At 34.6% G+C, this 17,282-nt stretch overlaps 1 protein-coding gene across 1 annotated transcript in view; it reads right to left on the reverse strand.

Annotated features, from left to right (window-relative positions):
* Positions 1–17,282, reverse strand: part of LOC142349165 (uncharacterized) — a 96,136-nt gene that overhangs the window by 33,929 nt on the left and 44,925 nt on the right. The window contains exons 12-14 of the mRNA XM_075400579.1: positions 10,826–10,982; positions 4,348–4,620; positions 990–1,121 (exon numbers count right to left, since the gene is read on the reverse strand). Coding sequence (XP_075256694.1) covers positions 990–1,121; positions 4,348–4,620; positions 10,826–10,982 — 562 coding nt within the window. The remainder of the gene's footprint in view (positions 1–989; positions 1,122–4,347; positions 4,621–10,825; positions 10,983–17,282) is intronic.

Raw genomic sequence — 17,282 nt, forward strand, 5'->3', positions numbered from 1 at the left:
TTGCCAAGCTGTTGCGATTCGAAATGTTAACTTTTCAATTCTCATGGACACAAATTAGAAAGCAGATTGGCAAGCAGTAAAAAATTTAGAGGTGTCGTACAATTTCAAGTTCCAGTACACAGCATGCACAAAAACAATAACAACAATTAACAGGGTCAATGCGTCTCCAGTGAGGGAATTGCGCAAGTTCTTCAAAAAAAAGTTTAACAGTATATCTTGACAAACAGCGTTAAGCCTTAGACCGAAAAATGCAATTACTTATCTTTTGCAGTACGTTACAATCAAATGATCAAAAACAACTTGTTAGATCTCCAACCACAAATAATTTAAACAATCTAGTTTACCTGAGCATTCCGCAAAACTACAAAGAAAATTAGCATTTTCAAGACACTTTTCTCAAGATAATGATCCATCATATAAATCAAACATTGTCAGAAAAAATGCGGAGTACTGGAGTGGCCATTTAATAGTATAGATATGAATCCAGCTAAAACGTGCAATTTAAGGTCAATTGTGAAATAGAAATTACGAAACTGGTTTCTCTTACTAAATTTCGGAAAAAAAGTGCCAGATTTTTGGATTAAAGCTGATATAATTTCGCAATTGATTTCGCAAATGTCGTGAGAAACTTGTTAAAAAACTATTCAAACCGTCTACTATATGTAAAAACCTAAAAGCGTATTGATTTGTTACTAGAAAAAAGATTTGATCTGATAAGGCTGTTTTATTTGATGTTTGTGGCACTTTATATAAATTCTTCGGGTTTACGTAGCTTTTCGACAAAAGTGTTTTTGAAATATTGAGAGAACTCCGTAAAATATGTTGCATGGTCAAAATCATCCTGCAAACTAATTTGCCAGATGGCAAAATTTTTCAATATTAACTTATTTTTGCAAGAATTTTAAAAAACCATTTCAATATTAAATTAATTAATTAATAAATTAATTAATAATTAAACTATTATTGTTATATCGTTTAGTATTTGGTACCTGGCACATTCTGTTTGATGTAAAAGAAGCATGAGATTGGGTCATTTATAACTTGCTGTACTTTAAACTGGTCCACATAGTACCCCCAGTCAAATCTTGCTCCACCCAGCACTCCAAAGACACAAGGGGTATCTGAAACATTGTCATGAAAATTCGAAAGAAATAGATTGCTTAAGCAAGCAAATAAAAATGGTCGTTTATGTACAAACGGATTCAAAATTTTTTTATTATCAAAATGGTGACTTCTGATATCGTTACAGCGGTTTTTTTTTACATTCGCCAGAACCCGGGTCGAGGTTTGGTCAAAAAATATTGTAAGACTAGCGGTGAATAGCGGTGAAAAAAATTTTTCACCGCAAAGCGCCCGCATCTTTTAGCGTTGAATGCGGTTTCCTGTGAATTTAAGATAATCGTTAAAATTACCGCATTCTGCTGGTAGTACTGAATTTTTTTTCAGCGCATTCTACTGGTAGTGGTGAAAAATTTTCTTTCACTGCTTAAGCGGCGAAAAAAATTCACTGCATTGTTTTTCTCACTGCATTCATCGCATTGAACCTAACTCTTACAATTTGTGTCAAATTCAACGCAAATCTTACATCTTTTAGCAATTTTTAGCGGTGACAACTCGACCCGGAAAAAGAGCTCTCTCAAATTCTGCTACCATCAGATTAACTATTTCACATTTTTTTAAAGACTGATCAACATTATTCGCTTGGTTCAATCACCTGCCGACAATATTTTTCGGTTCAAAACACCCATGAAAGGATTTTGGATCAAATAAGCTAAGAAAAAGACCGTGTGTCAACTCGTGAAAAAAAAGCTACTAATCAACCATGTTCGGGTAATAAAAAACTGTGGGTTGACGTTGACCCGTATTACCCTTCGTCTGTGGTTTAGTCTGTCGTTTACACTTTTTAGAAACGAATTTTTGTATATAATATAGCCACAGATTAAAATTTATTTCCGATTGTAGTGTGCAGGCAAGTTTCGCCGCAAAACTTACATTACAAATCTTTTTTTTTGCAAAAAAATATACTTAAAGATGCTTTAAGCATTTAAAAAACACTGTCTATATTTTTACAATTTGCCCGAAGAACTGGCAAAAATGTACTGTAGCTGGTGACCGTTGATCGATAATTGAGTATTATCGCCGCTAAACGGGATCCAAATGAGAATTTTCTGTTATATTAGAATATTTTGTACATTGCTGCGAAATTTGGCTCCACAAAAAAGCTTCTACAATTCTGAAAAAAAATATTCACTCTTATTCATTTAGCCAATCAATTTTTTTTGAAATGTTTGAAAAACAGAGAGGACGTGGTAGATCGATGTAGAATTTGCAAAGAATATGGTCAATCGATATTGGATATGAAAAGACTCTTGATCACCGTATAAGTTGTTTCGAATTTACTCGCGATCTCTGTCATGTGAAATTGATTTGAAAAATCACTCCAGCTCGTCTCTATTTGTCTTTTCATGTGATTAACCTGGCACCCTGGGCGTGGACTATTATACAGTTAACAAGTTGTTTGAAAACGTGCCCAATTGAAAAGATATTCCAACAAAGCAACGACTGCTTGGTTCTAACGCATAATTTTTTTCTTCGTTTCCCATTGGTTTGGGTTGGTTTTTTGTCGCTGAAAGTATCTTTGACGATTTTCTTTTTTTTTTTCACTTGCTAAGTTTCACTCCCCGGGGTAACGCCAGGATGCAAATTATTTTAATTGTTGCGTTTTTTTTTGCCTTCAAACGCAGAGAATTTCTCCGCTAGGAAGCAATTCCATAAATAGAAGAACGCTATAGCTATATAAAAGCTGCTTTATATCGATGTTGAATTTAAAATAGAAACTTTTCTGTGTTTATCCCATAGGTTGGCAATTAGTTGGTTCCAAAGGCCATGCAATTGTTTGAAAAAACTGATAGAATGACTGAAAGTTTGTTTGGAATTCAAGAAACCTTTCATTGACTTCATAGGCTTTGGAAAGAGGCAAATATTTCATAATGGATACTTTGATACAATATAATATTTTTAAAAGAAACTATGTAGGAGCATACACGAAGATCTTGAGAAGCATGTGAAAACCATGTACCGCATAAAAATCTTGAAAGAACTAATTAGTACCCATATGAGAACCAAGTAAGAAGGCTGTGTGACGCATGTATAAAACCATGTAAAATGATGATTTATGAAAAAATCTTGAAAAAAAAAATTTAGGAACTCTAAAAAATCATCTAAGAACAACGTATGAAACAAGAATGAACCACGCAAAAACGATGCATTAAACATGTATAAGCCATGTGTGGACAATATAGGAGACATATATGGCATTAAGAAGTATCAAGTCGTGTAAAGTTTTGTCATAAGTCCTATAAAAGTGATTCTGCTGTATTAGTTTTGACGTTAGTCGTGCAAAGCTGAGACTGCTCTACAAGCCTTTTATAAGTCCTATAAAACCGAGACTGCTATATAAGCGTTTTTATGAGTCCTATAGAGCTGAGACCGCTTTCATATTTTTTATAAGTCGTGTAAAACTGACATTCTTGTATAAATTTTTTCATAATTCGTGTAAAGCTGAGACTGCTGTATAGGTTTTTTTTAAAAAAGAAGTCGTATAAAGCTGAGACTGCTGTACAAGCTATCCTCTGGGTCGTGTAAAATTGAGACTGCTCTCGTGTTGGGCTGATAGCGCTGTATGAGCTTTTTTATGAGCCGTTCAAAGCTGAGACTGCTGTATAAGTTTTTTCATAAGTCGTGTAAAGCTGATACCGTTTTATAAGCTTTTTCATAATTCATGTAAAACTGAGACTTCTGTATAAGTTTTTTCATAAGTCATGTAAAATTGATTCAGCCGTTTAAGCTTTTTCATAAGTCGTGTAAAGCTAAGAATGCAGTATATTTTGTACGGCCTGTATGCCGTACAAGAGCCAGACCTGGATGTCATACAGGTTTTCTTGGATGCCATACAAGTTTTCCTGGATGCCATACAAGAGCCATAGAGACCAAAAATGTTCTGTGGAATTGCAATAATGTTCTGTGGAATGTTCTGTGCAACCCCTCCATGGAATTGCTGAAGCGCGAACCAAAATTTGTATTTAAAACTTGCCAACCATTGTAAATCACGCAACGAAAATTTTGTATGGCTTGTATGGAACCATTTATGGCTCTTGGATATGATTCCCAAAAAGTGTCATGTTTTAAATAAGCATCCTTCATAACTAAATTTGATTAACGCACATAGTTTTTGCAACTTTTTCTTAATTATTTTTTTTCCTTTACTTTCCAATCCGAAAGTTCACTGAAACATTCAAAAATGTGACGAAATAGAGTCCTGTTCACAAAACAAACAATACAACTAACCATAGAAACAAGCATCGTCTACATTAGAATCAGAATTGACTCCAATGTTTGAAATCCTAGAATCGACACCGTAGCAAGCATTACCGTCGCTGTACGAAACAGCATAAGTAGTTTTAGACGCTACAGGATTTACGCTTGGGTGACTGCATTTATAGATTCCGTTGATAAGGTTGGAACCCATTCCAATTGGGACCTGGGAAAGGGACCGAAGGACTCGTCCTGGTAGATTGTATGAGCCCACAGTAACGTTGCAAGATCCCTCCACGATGTTACCTGAAAAGATATCATTAACTCAATTATAGTGGCCTCAACGACTTGTTGACCTCCACTTCAATCTAGACCTCGACTTTTGCTATTTTCTTATATCTCTGCTACGGTGGGGGGGGGGGGTGGGGGTGGGGGTGGGGCTGGTTAAGATTGACTATGAATAAAATATACGGTCCATCGTCAGTTAAAGTCGAGCTAAAATTTGTTCATGGGTCGAGCATGGTGGCGCAATTAATTTTTTTGATAATAATCAAGGGTATATTTTATCATTTTTAATTTTTGTTACAAGCTCTAAAAATTCGCAAGAATCGACGAAGCAACGCTAAATCAGTCTTGACATGTTTATTTATTCAGAAGGACAATTTCTCGAAAATGTTATGAACGACCAGGCTTAACCTAAATCAACCGTTAAAAGACGTGTGCTAGACGAAGACTTGCGTGCTTTTACTTGACTCATTGAAAAAATTCTGCTGAACTCAAATTTTGTACGAAAAACAATCAAAAGACTTCAAGTTTGATACATCGCCTTACAAAATTTTCTTCAAAAATTTTGCAAGATCTGATATTTAAGATAACTGTTAGTATTGCATGAATCGTGCAAGATAACCAATCATTTTTCAAATGAGCAAATAGTTGGAACACGCCAGAACGAGATAAGCGTGAGAGGAGTCTGTCGTTCCGCAACGTTTTTTTTTCTTTATTACAATCTTTTGCAACCAATACGGCAAGAAATTTGATTTTTCTGCGGAAAAATAAAAAAAGAATTCAAAGAAGTATCCAATAATAACACAAATAGTAAAATGAAGAAATGATTAAGCAAATTATTGTAACAAATAGTAGGAAATAAAAGGATTAATAATATATTGTTTTTGAAAGCAGTTTGCCAGTGTAACTTCGAAAGTTAGTTTCAAAAATAGAATTGTAGAGATCCCAGATAGTTAAAAAATCAATACAATTTTTTTGAAAATATCTATCTTTGTTTTTGGTGCTCAACGTGTCAGTATCATTTTTGCTCTACCGGCTCAAGTTGGTCATTACTATATCACATGTATCTCAGGAAATTTTGTTTCAAGTTATCTCTTCAACCAGGCAACTGTATTTCCGACAAATTTTGTGGGATGTGCAAAATAATGTGCTTGTAACAGGCAATGAGAGTAGTGCTCGACCAAAAAGAATAGGCACAAGCCTTGAACGATAGCCATTGTGTTGCAAGATCTTGGGATACAATCATTTTTTTGATAGAATTTTGGATGATCCTGAAATATATTCATCCGGTTTAAACTAGGGCAGTAAACTCTACTGTTTTCTGGCCCGTAGTTCTCTGGGTTCTTAAAATCTGAATACAGGTATTTTTTGAAACTCTTCAATATTTGCTTTTTTTGTGTCAAAAATCTACACTTTTCGATAAAAAGGTAAACTCAATAAAAAAAGTTAAAACCAAGAACTGAGTTAGAAAATTTTACGTGGTTAGCAGCATTGGGTCTGTCTGGGTCTGTCTGTGGTCAACTGTGCCGGCCATATTAACTTTTATTCATAAAAAGTTCAGATTTGGCCTTATTTCTGGGTCTTTACCGATGTATCCCCTATGAAATCATAGTGCCTCATTATTGTATATTTTATCCTGATTGAGTGAGCTACAGCAAAAATGACCACTGAGCCAGGGTGGGGGGAGGCTATGATGAAAAGACCTTTTTTTCCACCCAATGATTGTTTCTTGCAATTCCCACTTAACACATGTATGGTTTTAAAGCACCCCAAAATAAAAAAAAACAGCTGGTACAACTGATGGTGTATCAATTTTTTGCCTATTAAATAGGGAGCAGGAGGAGGAGGAGGGCAAAAAAAGACCCGTAGTTTCATCTGCACTGGCTGACATAGTTGAAAAATTTATTTTTTGTACACAGTGCAGAGGGAAAAAATTCAATTGCTGAGCATTTTTTCAAGTTAAAAGTGATCGCTTAAAAGTTTCTCTTGAGGACAAATCTCACAAGAAAGTTTCTGCGGCTTAACTTTTTACTTTATTCATACAACTTTTATTAACTTTTATTCATACAAGGTTCACCATTTGCCTTATTTCTGGGTCTTTACCGATGTATCCCTTATGAAATCATAGTGCCTCATTATTGTATATTTTTTCCTGATTGAGTGAGCTACAGCGAAAATGACAACTGAGCCAGGATGGGGGAGGCTATGATGATAAGACCCTTTTTTCCTCACAATGATTGTTTCGTACAATTCCCACTTAACACATTTATTGCTTTATAGCACTCCAAAATAAAAAAAACAGCTGGTACAACTGATGATGTATCAATTTTATGCCCATTAAATTGGGAGCAGGAGGAGGAGGAGGGCAAAAAAAGACCCGTAGTTTCATCTGCACTGGCTGACATAGTTGAAAAATTTATTTTTTGTACACAGTGCAGAGGGAAAAAATTCAATTGCTGAGCATTTTTTCAAGTTAAAAGTGATCGCTTAAAAGTTTCTCTTGAGGACAAATCTCACAAGAAAGTTTCTGCGGCTTAACTTTTTACTTTATTCATACAACTTTTATTAACTTTTATTCATACAAGGTTCACCATTTGCCTTATTTCTGGGTCTTTACCGATGTATCCCTTATGAAATCATAGTGCCTCATTATTGTATATTTTTTCCTGATTGAGTGAGCTACAGCGAAAATGACAACTGAGCCAGGATGGGGGAGGCTATGATGATAAGACCCTTTTTTCCTCACAATGATTGTTTCTTACAATTCCCACTTAACACATTTATTGTTTTATAGCACTCCAAAATAAAAAAAAACAGCTGGTACAACTGATGATGTATCAATTTTATGCCCATTAAATTGGGAGCAGGAGGAGGAGGAGGGCAAAAAAAGACCCGTAGTTTCATCTGCACTGGCTGACATAGTTGAAAAATTTATTTTTTGTACACAGTGCAGAGGGAAAAAATTCAATTGCTGAGCATTTTTTCAAATTAAACGTGATCGGTTAAAAATTTCTCTTAGGACAAATCTCACAAGAAATTGTCTGCGGCAGACAAAATTGCAGCTATGATCCGATAGGCTAAATTTAAACAGACAATTTAAAAAACAATTTAAAAAACATTTTTTTAAAATTGGTGATCAATTTATAATCAATGAAAAGTTGATAAAACTATATTTATATACAGAAAGAGCTATGAATCTCAGGGTCAACTTTCCGATCGTAATTGCGTGTTTTGACTTTGAACTAGCAAAATGTTTTTCCTAATTTTATCTACGAATCTCCTGTAGCATTTACTACAGCTACCAAAACGCGCGAATGCATTACGGAAATCAGTCTTGAAAGCTGAACGCAAGCAAGCATGCTAGCGTTCAAACTATTAAAATTGCTAATAAGAATTGATCAACCATCCGAAAAAAAGCGGATTTTGAAAACTTTTGTCAATCTGACAATTATTTTTACGAGACCTAACAACTTCTACAAAAGAGGTATTATCTCAAAAGATACATTATCAATTTCAAACGGACTTAATTTTTATATGAAAAAAATGTAATTTTGTCAAATTTTTATACTAACCTTTCAAGATTTATGAGACAAAGAAACATTGACGCCAGCAGTTTTAAACAGCTCAGCAGTTTCCGAAATTCCCAACAGTTTATTCAAAAACGTGTGCCTGAAATCGGGAGTTAAATTTTATAGGAAAACAGTATCAGCAAATTGCTATTTCCGTCGCTGCTTGGGTTCTGTTATTACCATTTTTTAAAGTGTGATTGTTGGAAACAAAGCTGGCATTATGAAAACAAAGTTGGCTCCGTTTGTCAATTTTTTATGAAGGTTTCAAAATGGCTCCGATTAGTGGCATAAATTTAATTTGGTAGTACTACATAGATAGGCCGGGACACCTGAAAGAGAAAACATTTTGCGCAGTACGTTATTAAAATTAACAATATTAGTCATTAGTTGCTTCACTGATACCACTGATTGCGCGATTATTTTTTTCTAGCTAGCTTTCTAATACTACTAACAGTTGTCCGTCTGGTTAATAATCTCACTTGAATGAAGTGTTCTCTCAATGAAAAGCGTAATAATTTTGGGGACAAAAGCTACGACGTGGCCACTTGGTTTCTAGAATTTAGTATTATCTCATTCAAATAATAAATCATTCTTACGTATGAAAATAGAAACTATTAGATAATTATGTATCTGTTGTTGAAATAACAATCATTTGAAATCACCGTTAAGTTTGTACGCAAAACACTCAAAAGAAATAAAGTTCCAGGATTAAAAGAAACAAACATTTAATCTTTCAGAGTAATAAATTCTAATCAATTTTGGTTTTCGTGATAGCTCCAGTCAAAATCAAGTGGCTACCTTGAAAAATTCTATCAGATTCTATCTATCTATTGTACATAATTTCGCACGATTTTTGCATGAATCTTGGAAGATAATAACTCCTCAAGATAAAACTCCAAAATCTTGCTGGATATACATTTTTCTGTTAGAATCATACAAGATGAAAAATTTTCTAAGCTATTTATCTATGCGAGCCGTTTTCTGCCGGAACAAAAAAAATCTCGTAAACACTGATGATAAAAATATATAAAGTTTGTTGAAGACTTTTTATTTTAATAATTGTTTTTAAAATCGAGAACTGCTTTTGTAAAAAATTGATTATCTAGATGACTATTTTCTTCTGTTTTTCTTCAATTCATCTTGTTTTTTTCTGCTTGATTTTCATGTTTTAGTTAAACTGACTCCCCGAAGTCATGCTTTGAAAATCTTCGTCCTCTTTTCTCATAAAATATTTTTGTAAAAAGTTTTTCAATTTTATACTTCGCTAACTTTTCCAATGCTTTATTGCCATTTTCCTGATTTTCGAATTAATTATTGGAGCGAAATCAGTTATTGAAAAATTGTAGTTTGTAATTGATTTCATTTAAAGGGGTTTATTTCTCTCCAAAAACCGATAATATTCTCAGATTGGACTTGTCCTAATCAGAGTTCTTGGTCAAAACTTGAAATTCAACTTCAAACAAAATAATTTTTGTATTATTTCTTTTGTTTTCTGAACAGAGGAAAAACTTGTTTTCTTGTTCATCTATTAGATGTGCTGTGAACCAGCAACGGTTCTTTTCAAAAAAGTATTGAAAAATGATATATTTGTGAAAAACAAAAAAGAAGGAGTATTGCTGTTTGTTCAATTTTTCATTTTAAGCATTATTCAAAAAGGTGTCCAATAGCATTTTTGCCCAAAAGCATTTTTCAGAAAAACTGCTTTATAGCATTTTTCAAAAAAGTGGTTAAATGCGCAACGTTAACCCATTTCAAAAAGTGCAGCCAAAAAATAGCGATTACAGAAACCGGACTGCAGAGCGCTGAAACTGGACAGCAGTCTGATTTTTAGGCTAGCAGCAAATTATCTTGACATCAATGAGATTTAAAAATTTAAAATTATAAAACTAGCGCAAACTTGAATATACAATTTTTTAAATTATTTGAATTTGTGGTTATTAATTCCCTTAATAGAATTGATGTGTTGCTAAATTCAAGCTGATAACTAAATTGCAAAACTAAACAGAATTTTGTAGGTCCGCTTTTTGAGTCCATGTAAAAAAAATTTTTTAACTTTTTCTCCTTCAGCTACCAATTGCCAATACATTACAACAAAAAGTCTCAACAGCTCAAAAATTAATCGAAGAAATTAATCAAAAAAGCAAGATATGAGTAAACTATGTTTAGCTTTAAGTTGTTGGATTAAAATTTAGTTGTTTTTGGATTCGTTTTTTTTTACTTTTAACTAGCTTTCTATTGCTACCAGTTTTATCTTTTAGAATGCGTTTCGTCGGTTGGAGAAAAAAAAGATAAAAACGATTTATAGGATTTAAAAAACTAGTTCAGAGAGTTGCAGACTAATATTTTCTACTGGTGTAAAACTTTCCGAATGATGAAGTCACTCGAGAAATGAAATTCAAAGAGTTTTCAGGATCAAAAGCACAAACAGTAATCTTATGTCCGAAAAGCGCTGGAAGGCGAAAAAATTAAGTTACTTATTTGAGCGCAGCTCAGCTGAGTACAGTGGAATCATTCGGCTCAATTTTCCAATAAGATCTTAGCAATACCCCGAAGATCGGGGGAGCGGTACAAATAGAAAAGATAATCTAAATATCTGGATGCTTGAAATATTCTGTGTTATCAGCAGTTTCGAAAATTGGGGGTTTCCTTGTTCTCACCTGGGAAAGTGACTTGTTCTTTGTCGGCTTCAAAAGATACACATGGAGATCCACTTGTGGTGACGTACAGTTTAGGTTGAAAAGCCTCGGCAACCAACATTACAGCTCGATATTTCACGCCAGCTCGATTGACCAAAAAACGGTGGGTAATTTTGCCCTGAAATTTTGAATAAATGCTTGAAAGCAAATTAAAAAAGCTGATTCTTAAAGCTAACTAGTAAAACTAGTAATCAGCATCAATTTAGAGGATTATTTGCTAAGTTAAGGTACGACGGAAGAACGTATGTACATTCTTCGGGCGAGGCGGCGGGTTTTATAGGAAAATTATAATGTTACATTGACAAAAAATCAAAGCAGATTCAAAAATGCATTACAACCCTATAAAATTGCAGCCCCAGTACACAAAACTTTAGTCCCGTTAAAGACCCTATAAGATCTGGTATTCTTGAGACTTGGGGACAATGTAACGTAGAAGAACAATTACAGTCAAAATCAAAACAATAAAAAATTAAAGTCAACAATGTTAAACAAATTGAAAACACAGTACCGTTTCTAAGCAGTCTAAGTGACAATATCTCGCAAGCAACTTTCCAGAATACTACAAGATCTTATGCTACAAGATAAACAGCAATGCAGGGGTGTCGTTTATTAGTTTTTTTTTCTGGCCTTAAGCATCTTAGTTTTCTTAAAAGGGCTTATCATGACACGAAAAAGGCTCCTTCGTATCATTTGCAATAACGCTTCCTGAAAAGGGGAGAGAATTTGTAGTCATGAAAAGGTGAGGTTAGCTTTAAATTCAAAATTTTATAAAAAGAATATGGTTTACACAAATTTTAAATTTTCTATACATCCTCTAATCCTCTAATTAGCTCAATTGAAATAAGAGTTTAAAAGATCTAAAAATTTGGTTAGAAATTGGAAAGCGATTAATATTTTTATATCTACGTAAACACGTCTTCTGAATTAATATTTCACATTTTTTTATTGGCAATAGTTTATTGTTTTCACTAGCGTGCATGGAGCAATGCATGGAGCTCTATCAATTGATGCTTACAATAATGAATTCAAATTTTACCTTCTTCATATTTCAAATACTCGATAAAATTTTGTTTCATTCTATCTCTCTTAACAACTGTAAAAGTATTTCGTAAACTTTCGAGGGAAAAAATTATGCGATATAAACAGACAAATGATGTAAGTCTCTACCGAAACAAAAATTGCGAGAACCTTTAAAAATAGCCATCACCTTTTAGGGCAAAGTGGAAAAGCAACCGTTTTGATTGGTAGAATTTTTATGACAAAATCTAACGATATCAAAAGTTTCAACTTCAAATCGCCTGCACAATAATCTTACATCATCGCGCAAAACCTTTGAAAAAGGTTGTGAGATATTTGACAAACCAATTTTTTCTTTTAGTTTTAGTTGCCTCGTCTCCGTGAAGCATTTACTTGTTAACAAAAAATCTTACACAGGTATCTTTTAACGATAAAAAAAAGATTGTTATGTCACATTGACAACAAATCAGGGCAAGATTCAATAATGCTTTACAACTCTATAAAGAGTGCAACCCCAGTACAGAAACGATTAGTCCCGATGAATGCTCGATAATATTTGGTATTCAAGATTAGAGGACAACATAACATAGAAGAACAATTATCGTCATAATAAAAAAATAAGTCAAAAAAGTTATATAAATCGAAACAGCAATGCCGTTTCTGGGTAATTTAAGTGACAGGGCTACAGAATCCGCATTCAATTTGAGTCACTTGATTTAGCGATGAAATGTGAATAATATGGAAACACTGCCAGCTTTGGACCTGATCCTAGGTTTGAAATCCAGCCGATAAAAACTAAAGTCATTATTTTTAGAAGAAGTAGTAATAGAGATTGGATCATATGTTTTTTCCTATGGTCTTTCCACTAATACGGAGTTCAACCGGCAAATGTTTTGACCAGATTTTACAAAATGACAAATAAAATGACAAAGCAGAAGCTCTTGCTCAGGTATTTGTGCAAACTTATTTTTGCAAAAAAAGCAGAGCTAAAAATGCAGAGCAGATAATTCCTCCCAAAAATATAAAATTTTGGACCTTCTCAAAGGAAAAATGGCTTTAATGCTTATCACAAACAAATATGCCTGAAAATTTTATTGTTTTCATTGGATATATTCTACAACTATGAAATAACTCATGTACAGATAAAGACAAAATACAATGAACAGATGCTCAGTAAATCTCCACTTGATTTTTCCAATAAGGCGCATCTGTTGAGGAACAAATTTTGTGAAGTGACCACTTTTTTCACAATCTGAAGAACTAACTATAGTAACAGAAAAAATATAAAAATAAAAAATAAAACAAAAACAGAAAAAGATCATCTAACCAAGCACACGAAATCGGTTTTGCAGCATGTTTTCAATATGGTCGGTCTGAATTTCCGTCAGTAAACAGCAGCATTAAAGGCAAGAATTGGCATCGAATAAACACAATAACGAAAAAAAAATTGAAACAACAAGAAATGTTGCCAACAAGAAAAGGCAATTATCGTGTCGTACGGTGATAGATACCTTTCTTGTATCTACACTCGTACTTTAATCTATGTATGTCTGAATACTCCATTTGAAGGGCGAATGCCTATTTAGTTCATTTTGTTGCTAACTTCTTACTAACTTCCTCCCACTTTGCAAGTAATGTCTGTTCATGCTGTCTAATGATTTCATACTGTAAACAAATCTAATTTTACTTCCCGGATGTTTGATCAAATGTTGAACAAATCCATTTCTTCATTTTGTTTAACTCTAGTTGTCACTCTTCCCATTTTCAGCGCTATCGCTTAGTTGAATTAAATCTTTGTCAAACGCTTCTCAATTGGACTAACTAAATAGAAATCAACCATTCGCGACGCGATTGCCTAATCGCCACGTAATCGACAAAAAGTAGATAACACATTCGCCATTCGCGACGCAATTGCCACTTTCTATTTGGATAATACCAATCGCAACACAATTGACCCAACTCAAATTGATTGAGTATAACATGGCGCAGTCAGCAGCGGACTCAAAGAAAACTCCACTGCACATAGAAGCCTTTTGGGAGAAACCCACAGCAACACCCACTCTAACGTGGGACAAATGGACACAAAATTGGAAACTTGCTCTTCTCGCCAAGGAAGGAATACAACTTGACACTCTCTTAGATGATCCTCCTGCATCAGTGAACTATCCACCCGAACCTACATATGAAGAACCAGTAGAAAACCATACGCAGGCCACAGAAAGAGATCGTAAGGTTCGAAACCAGCAGTTGAAAGTGAACTGGCAAAACAGATGCAAGAAGGCTGATGAAATTGGAATTCTCTGTGGAGACAAACCATGGACACTCTGTGAGCAGAAGACGATATCGCTGCTGTATCTAAGCATTGGCACAGAGGGGCGTCGAATCTTCAAGAGCAAATACCCACACTTTCAAGTAGAGAAACAACCTCTAAAAGATTTGTGGCAGGCAATGGAGGAGTCATTCACAAAGGTTCGTAACATAACCTACGATCGTTTCGTATTTTATTCATGCAAACAACAAAAGGGAGAGTCAGTAGAGAGTTTCTATGGTCGTCTCATAGAACTGGCAGAAAATTGCAACCTCGGAAGCGAAGAAACAACACTAATTCGTGATGCTTTCATACTCAATATGCTTGATCACGAAACTCAAAAGGAGTTGTTGAAGGAAACTGTGGAACCACCAAAAGCACTAGAAATTGCCATACAAATGGAAATGGGAGCACAAAATCAACAGAAAATTAACCAAAACTTAATGACAAGTAATACATCTGTAAATTACATCAACAATAGCTATATTCGCAATCGCAACGCGAATGCACCTCCAGCAAAACGTGACTTCACACGCTATCCAACTGTCCCTGCAAACTATCAGTATACAAGTGTTTGTACCGATTGTGGTCTTCGCTGGAGTCACAACCACAAACAGATTTGTCCTGCGAATGGAAAAAAATGCCACAATTGCGGCATTTTGGGTCATTTTGCTCGAAAATGTCGAAAACCAAAGAAGCAGCAGAATTCAACACAGAAAAATCAAAAAGCAAACGTAAATCAAATTGAACAATCACCAGAAAAAAACGATGACGAGGAATCAGTAAACTATATAACAAGCTATCAACAATTGTACCAACAAGTATACGACTCAAACTACGAAAGTGACTCAGACGACTACGTGGCAGCTATATCTTCAGATTCAGTTCATCAACTGGAGCCACTGAATGTGGAAGTACAGATTGGAGAAATACAAACATCGGCAATGATCGACTCTGGTAGTGCTGTGAGTATTATAACAAAAAGTCTAGCAAACAGAATCCTACAATCAATTAAATCTGCAAGATGGACAGATTCGTCAGAAAAAAGGAACCTAAAAACGTTCTCCAACGAACCAATCAAAGTCATCGGGCATTTGGAAACTACAGTGACCTACAACCATTGGAAAGATGTATCAGCAATGTTGACAGTGGTAGATGACGGCCACAAAAACATAATTGGAAGAGATCTGTTTGGCCCACTGAGGATTGCAGTTGTCCAACAAAAACCAGAAACTGGTAAATGTGTTAATAACATCACTAATTCTGCATGTAAAATTAAAGAGACAGTTGCGACGCGATTTCCACATTTAGTATCAAGAATTGGTCTATCTAAGACACATGTAGCAAAATCAAAGTTTCATCAAAAGTTTACAGCAAAGCATCAAAAAGGCCGACGTGTTCCGATAAATCTCCAACCTCGAGTTACAGATGAATTAGAAAGACTACAGACAGAAGGCCATATTGAAAAATTATCTAGTTGTTCGGATGAAAACTTCATATCCCCAATCGTAATAACCGTAAAGAAAGACCAGTCAATAAAGCTAGCACTAGATTCAAAAGTTCTAAATAAAGCAATACACAAAAACAAATATCAAATGCCAAATATTGAAATGTTAATTGATACCATCTCACAACACTTGACAAGTACACACAACAGTCAACAAGCCTATTTGACTGGATGATTCGACTGTAGCAGGACCATCTGCATCACAAACAACATCACCGACACCTACACACCCGACACCAATTTTGAAGAAAACTTCAAAACGTAATTTAACCATAAGCGATACGTCGGACTCTGATACTTCATCTGTCAGAAGAAGTAAACGAACTTTAAAGAAAAAGAAGACCCAGACAATAGTTGAAAAGGTTCGCAATACCGAAGGATATGTCGACGATCAAGACATAGGAACTGTAGGAGATTCGTATCAGAACATTGATGACCGACAAGAACAGCCGAGAGAGATGACCGTATTACAAGCGGAAACGGCTGAACAAAGTGACAGCGAATAAAAACTTTATTAAAACAAACTTCCTCTCTCAAACTTATATTTTACTTATTATTTAATATTTTACTACTTACTAACCGGTGAATATTTATTAATTTTCTGATTTTAATTAATAATTTATTTTCTTTCCAAGAGGGGAGAAATGTCGTACGGTGATAGATACCTTTCTTGTATCTACACTCGTACTTTAATCTATGTATGTCTGAATACTCCATTTGAAGGGCGAATGCCTATTTAGTTCATTTTGTTGCTAACTTCTTACTAACTTCCTCCCACTTTGCAAGTAATGTCTGTTCATGCTGTCTAATGATTTCATACTGTAAACAAATCTAATTTTACTTTCCGGATGTTTGATCAAACGTTGAACAAATCCATTTCTTCATTTTGTTTAACTCTAGTTGTCACTCTTCCCATTTTCAGCGCTATCGCTTAGTTGAATTAAATCTTTGTCAAACGCTTCTCAATTGGACTAACTAAATAGAAATCAACCATTCGCGACGCGATTGCCTAATCGCCACGTAATCGACAAAAAGTAGATAAAACATTCGCCATTCGCGACGCAATTGCCACTTTCTATTTGGATAATACCAATCGCAACACAATTGACCCAACTCACATTGATTGAGTATAACATATCGTTTAGTTAAGAGCTGTAAAAAGTTAACTCAATTTACCACGTTGAACACAGCGAACTAGACACATCCTCAAACATTTTGTTGAAGTCAAAATTAACAAAAGAGAGATGAGCAAAAAATCATATCACAAGGTGACCAATTACTGCCAAAAAAACAAAACATATCTGGAACACCCAAATTCTATACTGTATTACGATAGTACCATTTTTGAAATGGAAAATCACTTCGCTTTCCTCATCTGATATAAAATCACGAGCAGCTTGTCTCTTCACGTGCAGCTTTTCCTGTTTCAAAAACAAGCAAATTTGGACATTAGAAAAGACACGTAGAAAACAACTCTAGGAACGGATTGAAAAAAGGGTTCCCAGCAGATAAAAACTATTTAGCGACACTCGAGAACGCAATCAAACAAAAAGACACTGTTGCAGAATATACATCCAACCACAAAG

The sequence above is a fragment of the Convolutriloba macropyga genome, chromosome 11 (genome assembly GCF_964194025.1).
Source record: "Convolutriloba macropyga chromosome 11, txConMacr16.3, whole genome shotgun sequence".
Lineage (NCBI taxonomy): Eukaryota > Metazoa > Xenacoelomorpha > Acoela > Convolutidae > Convolutriloba > Convolutriloba macropyga.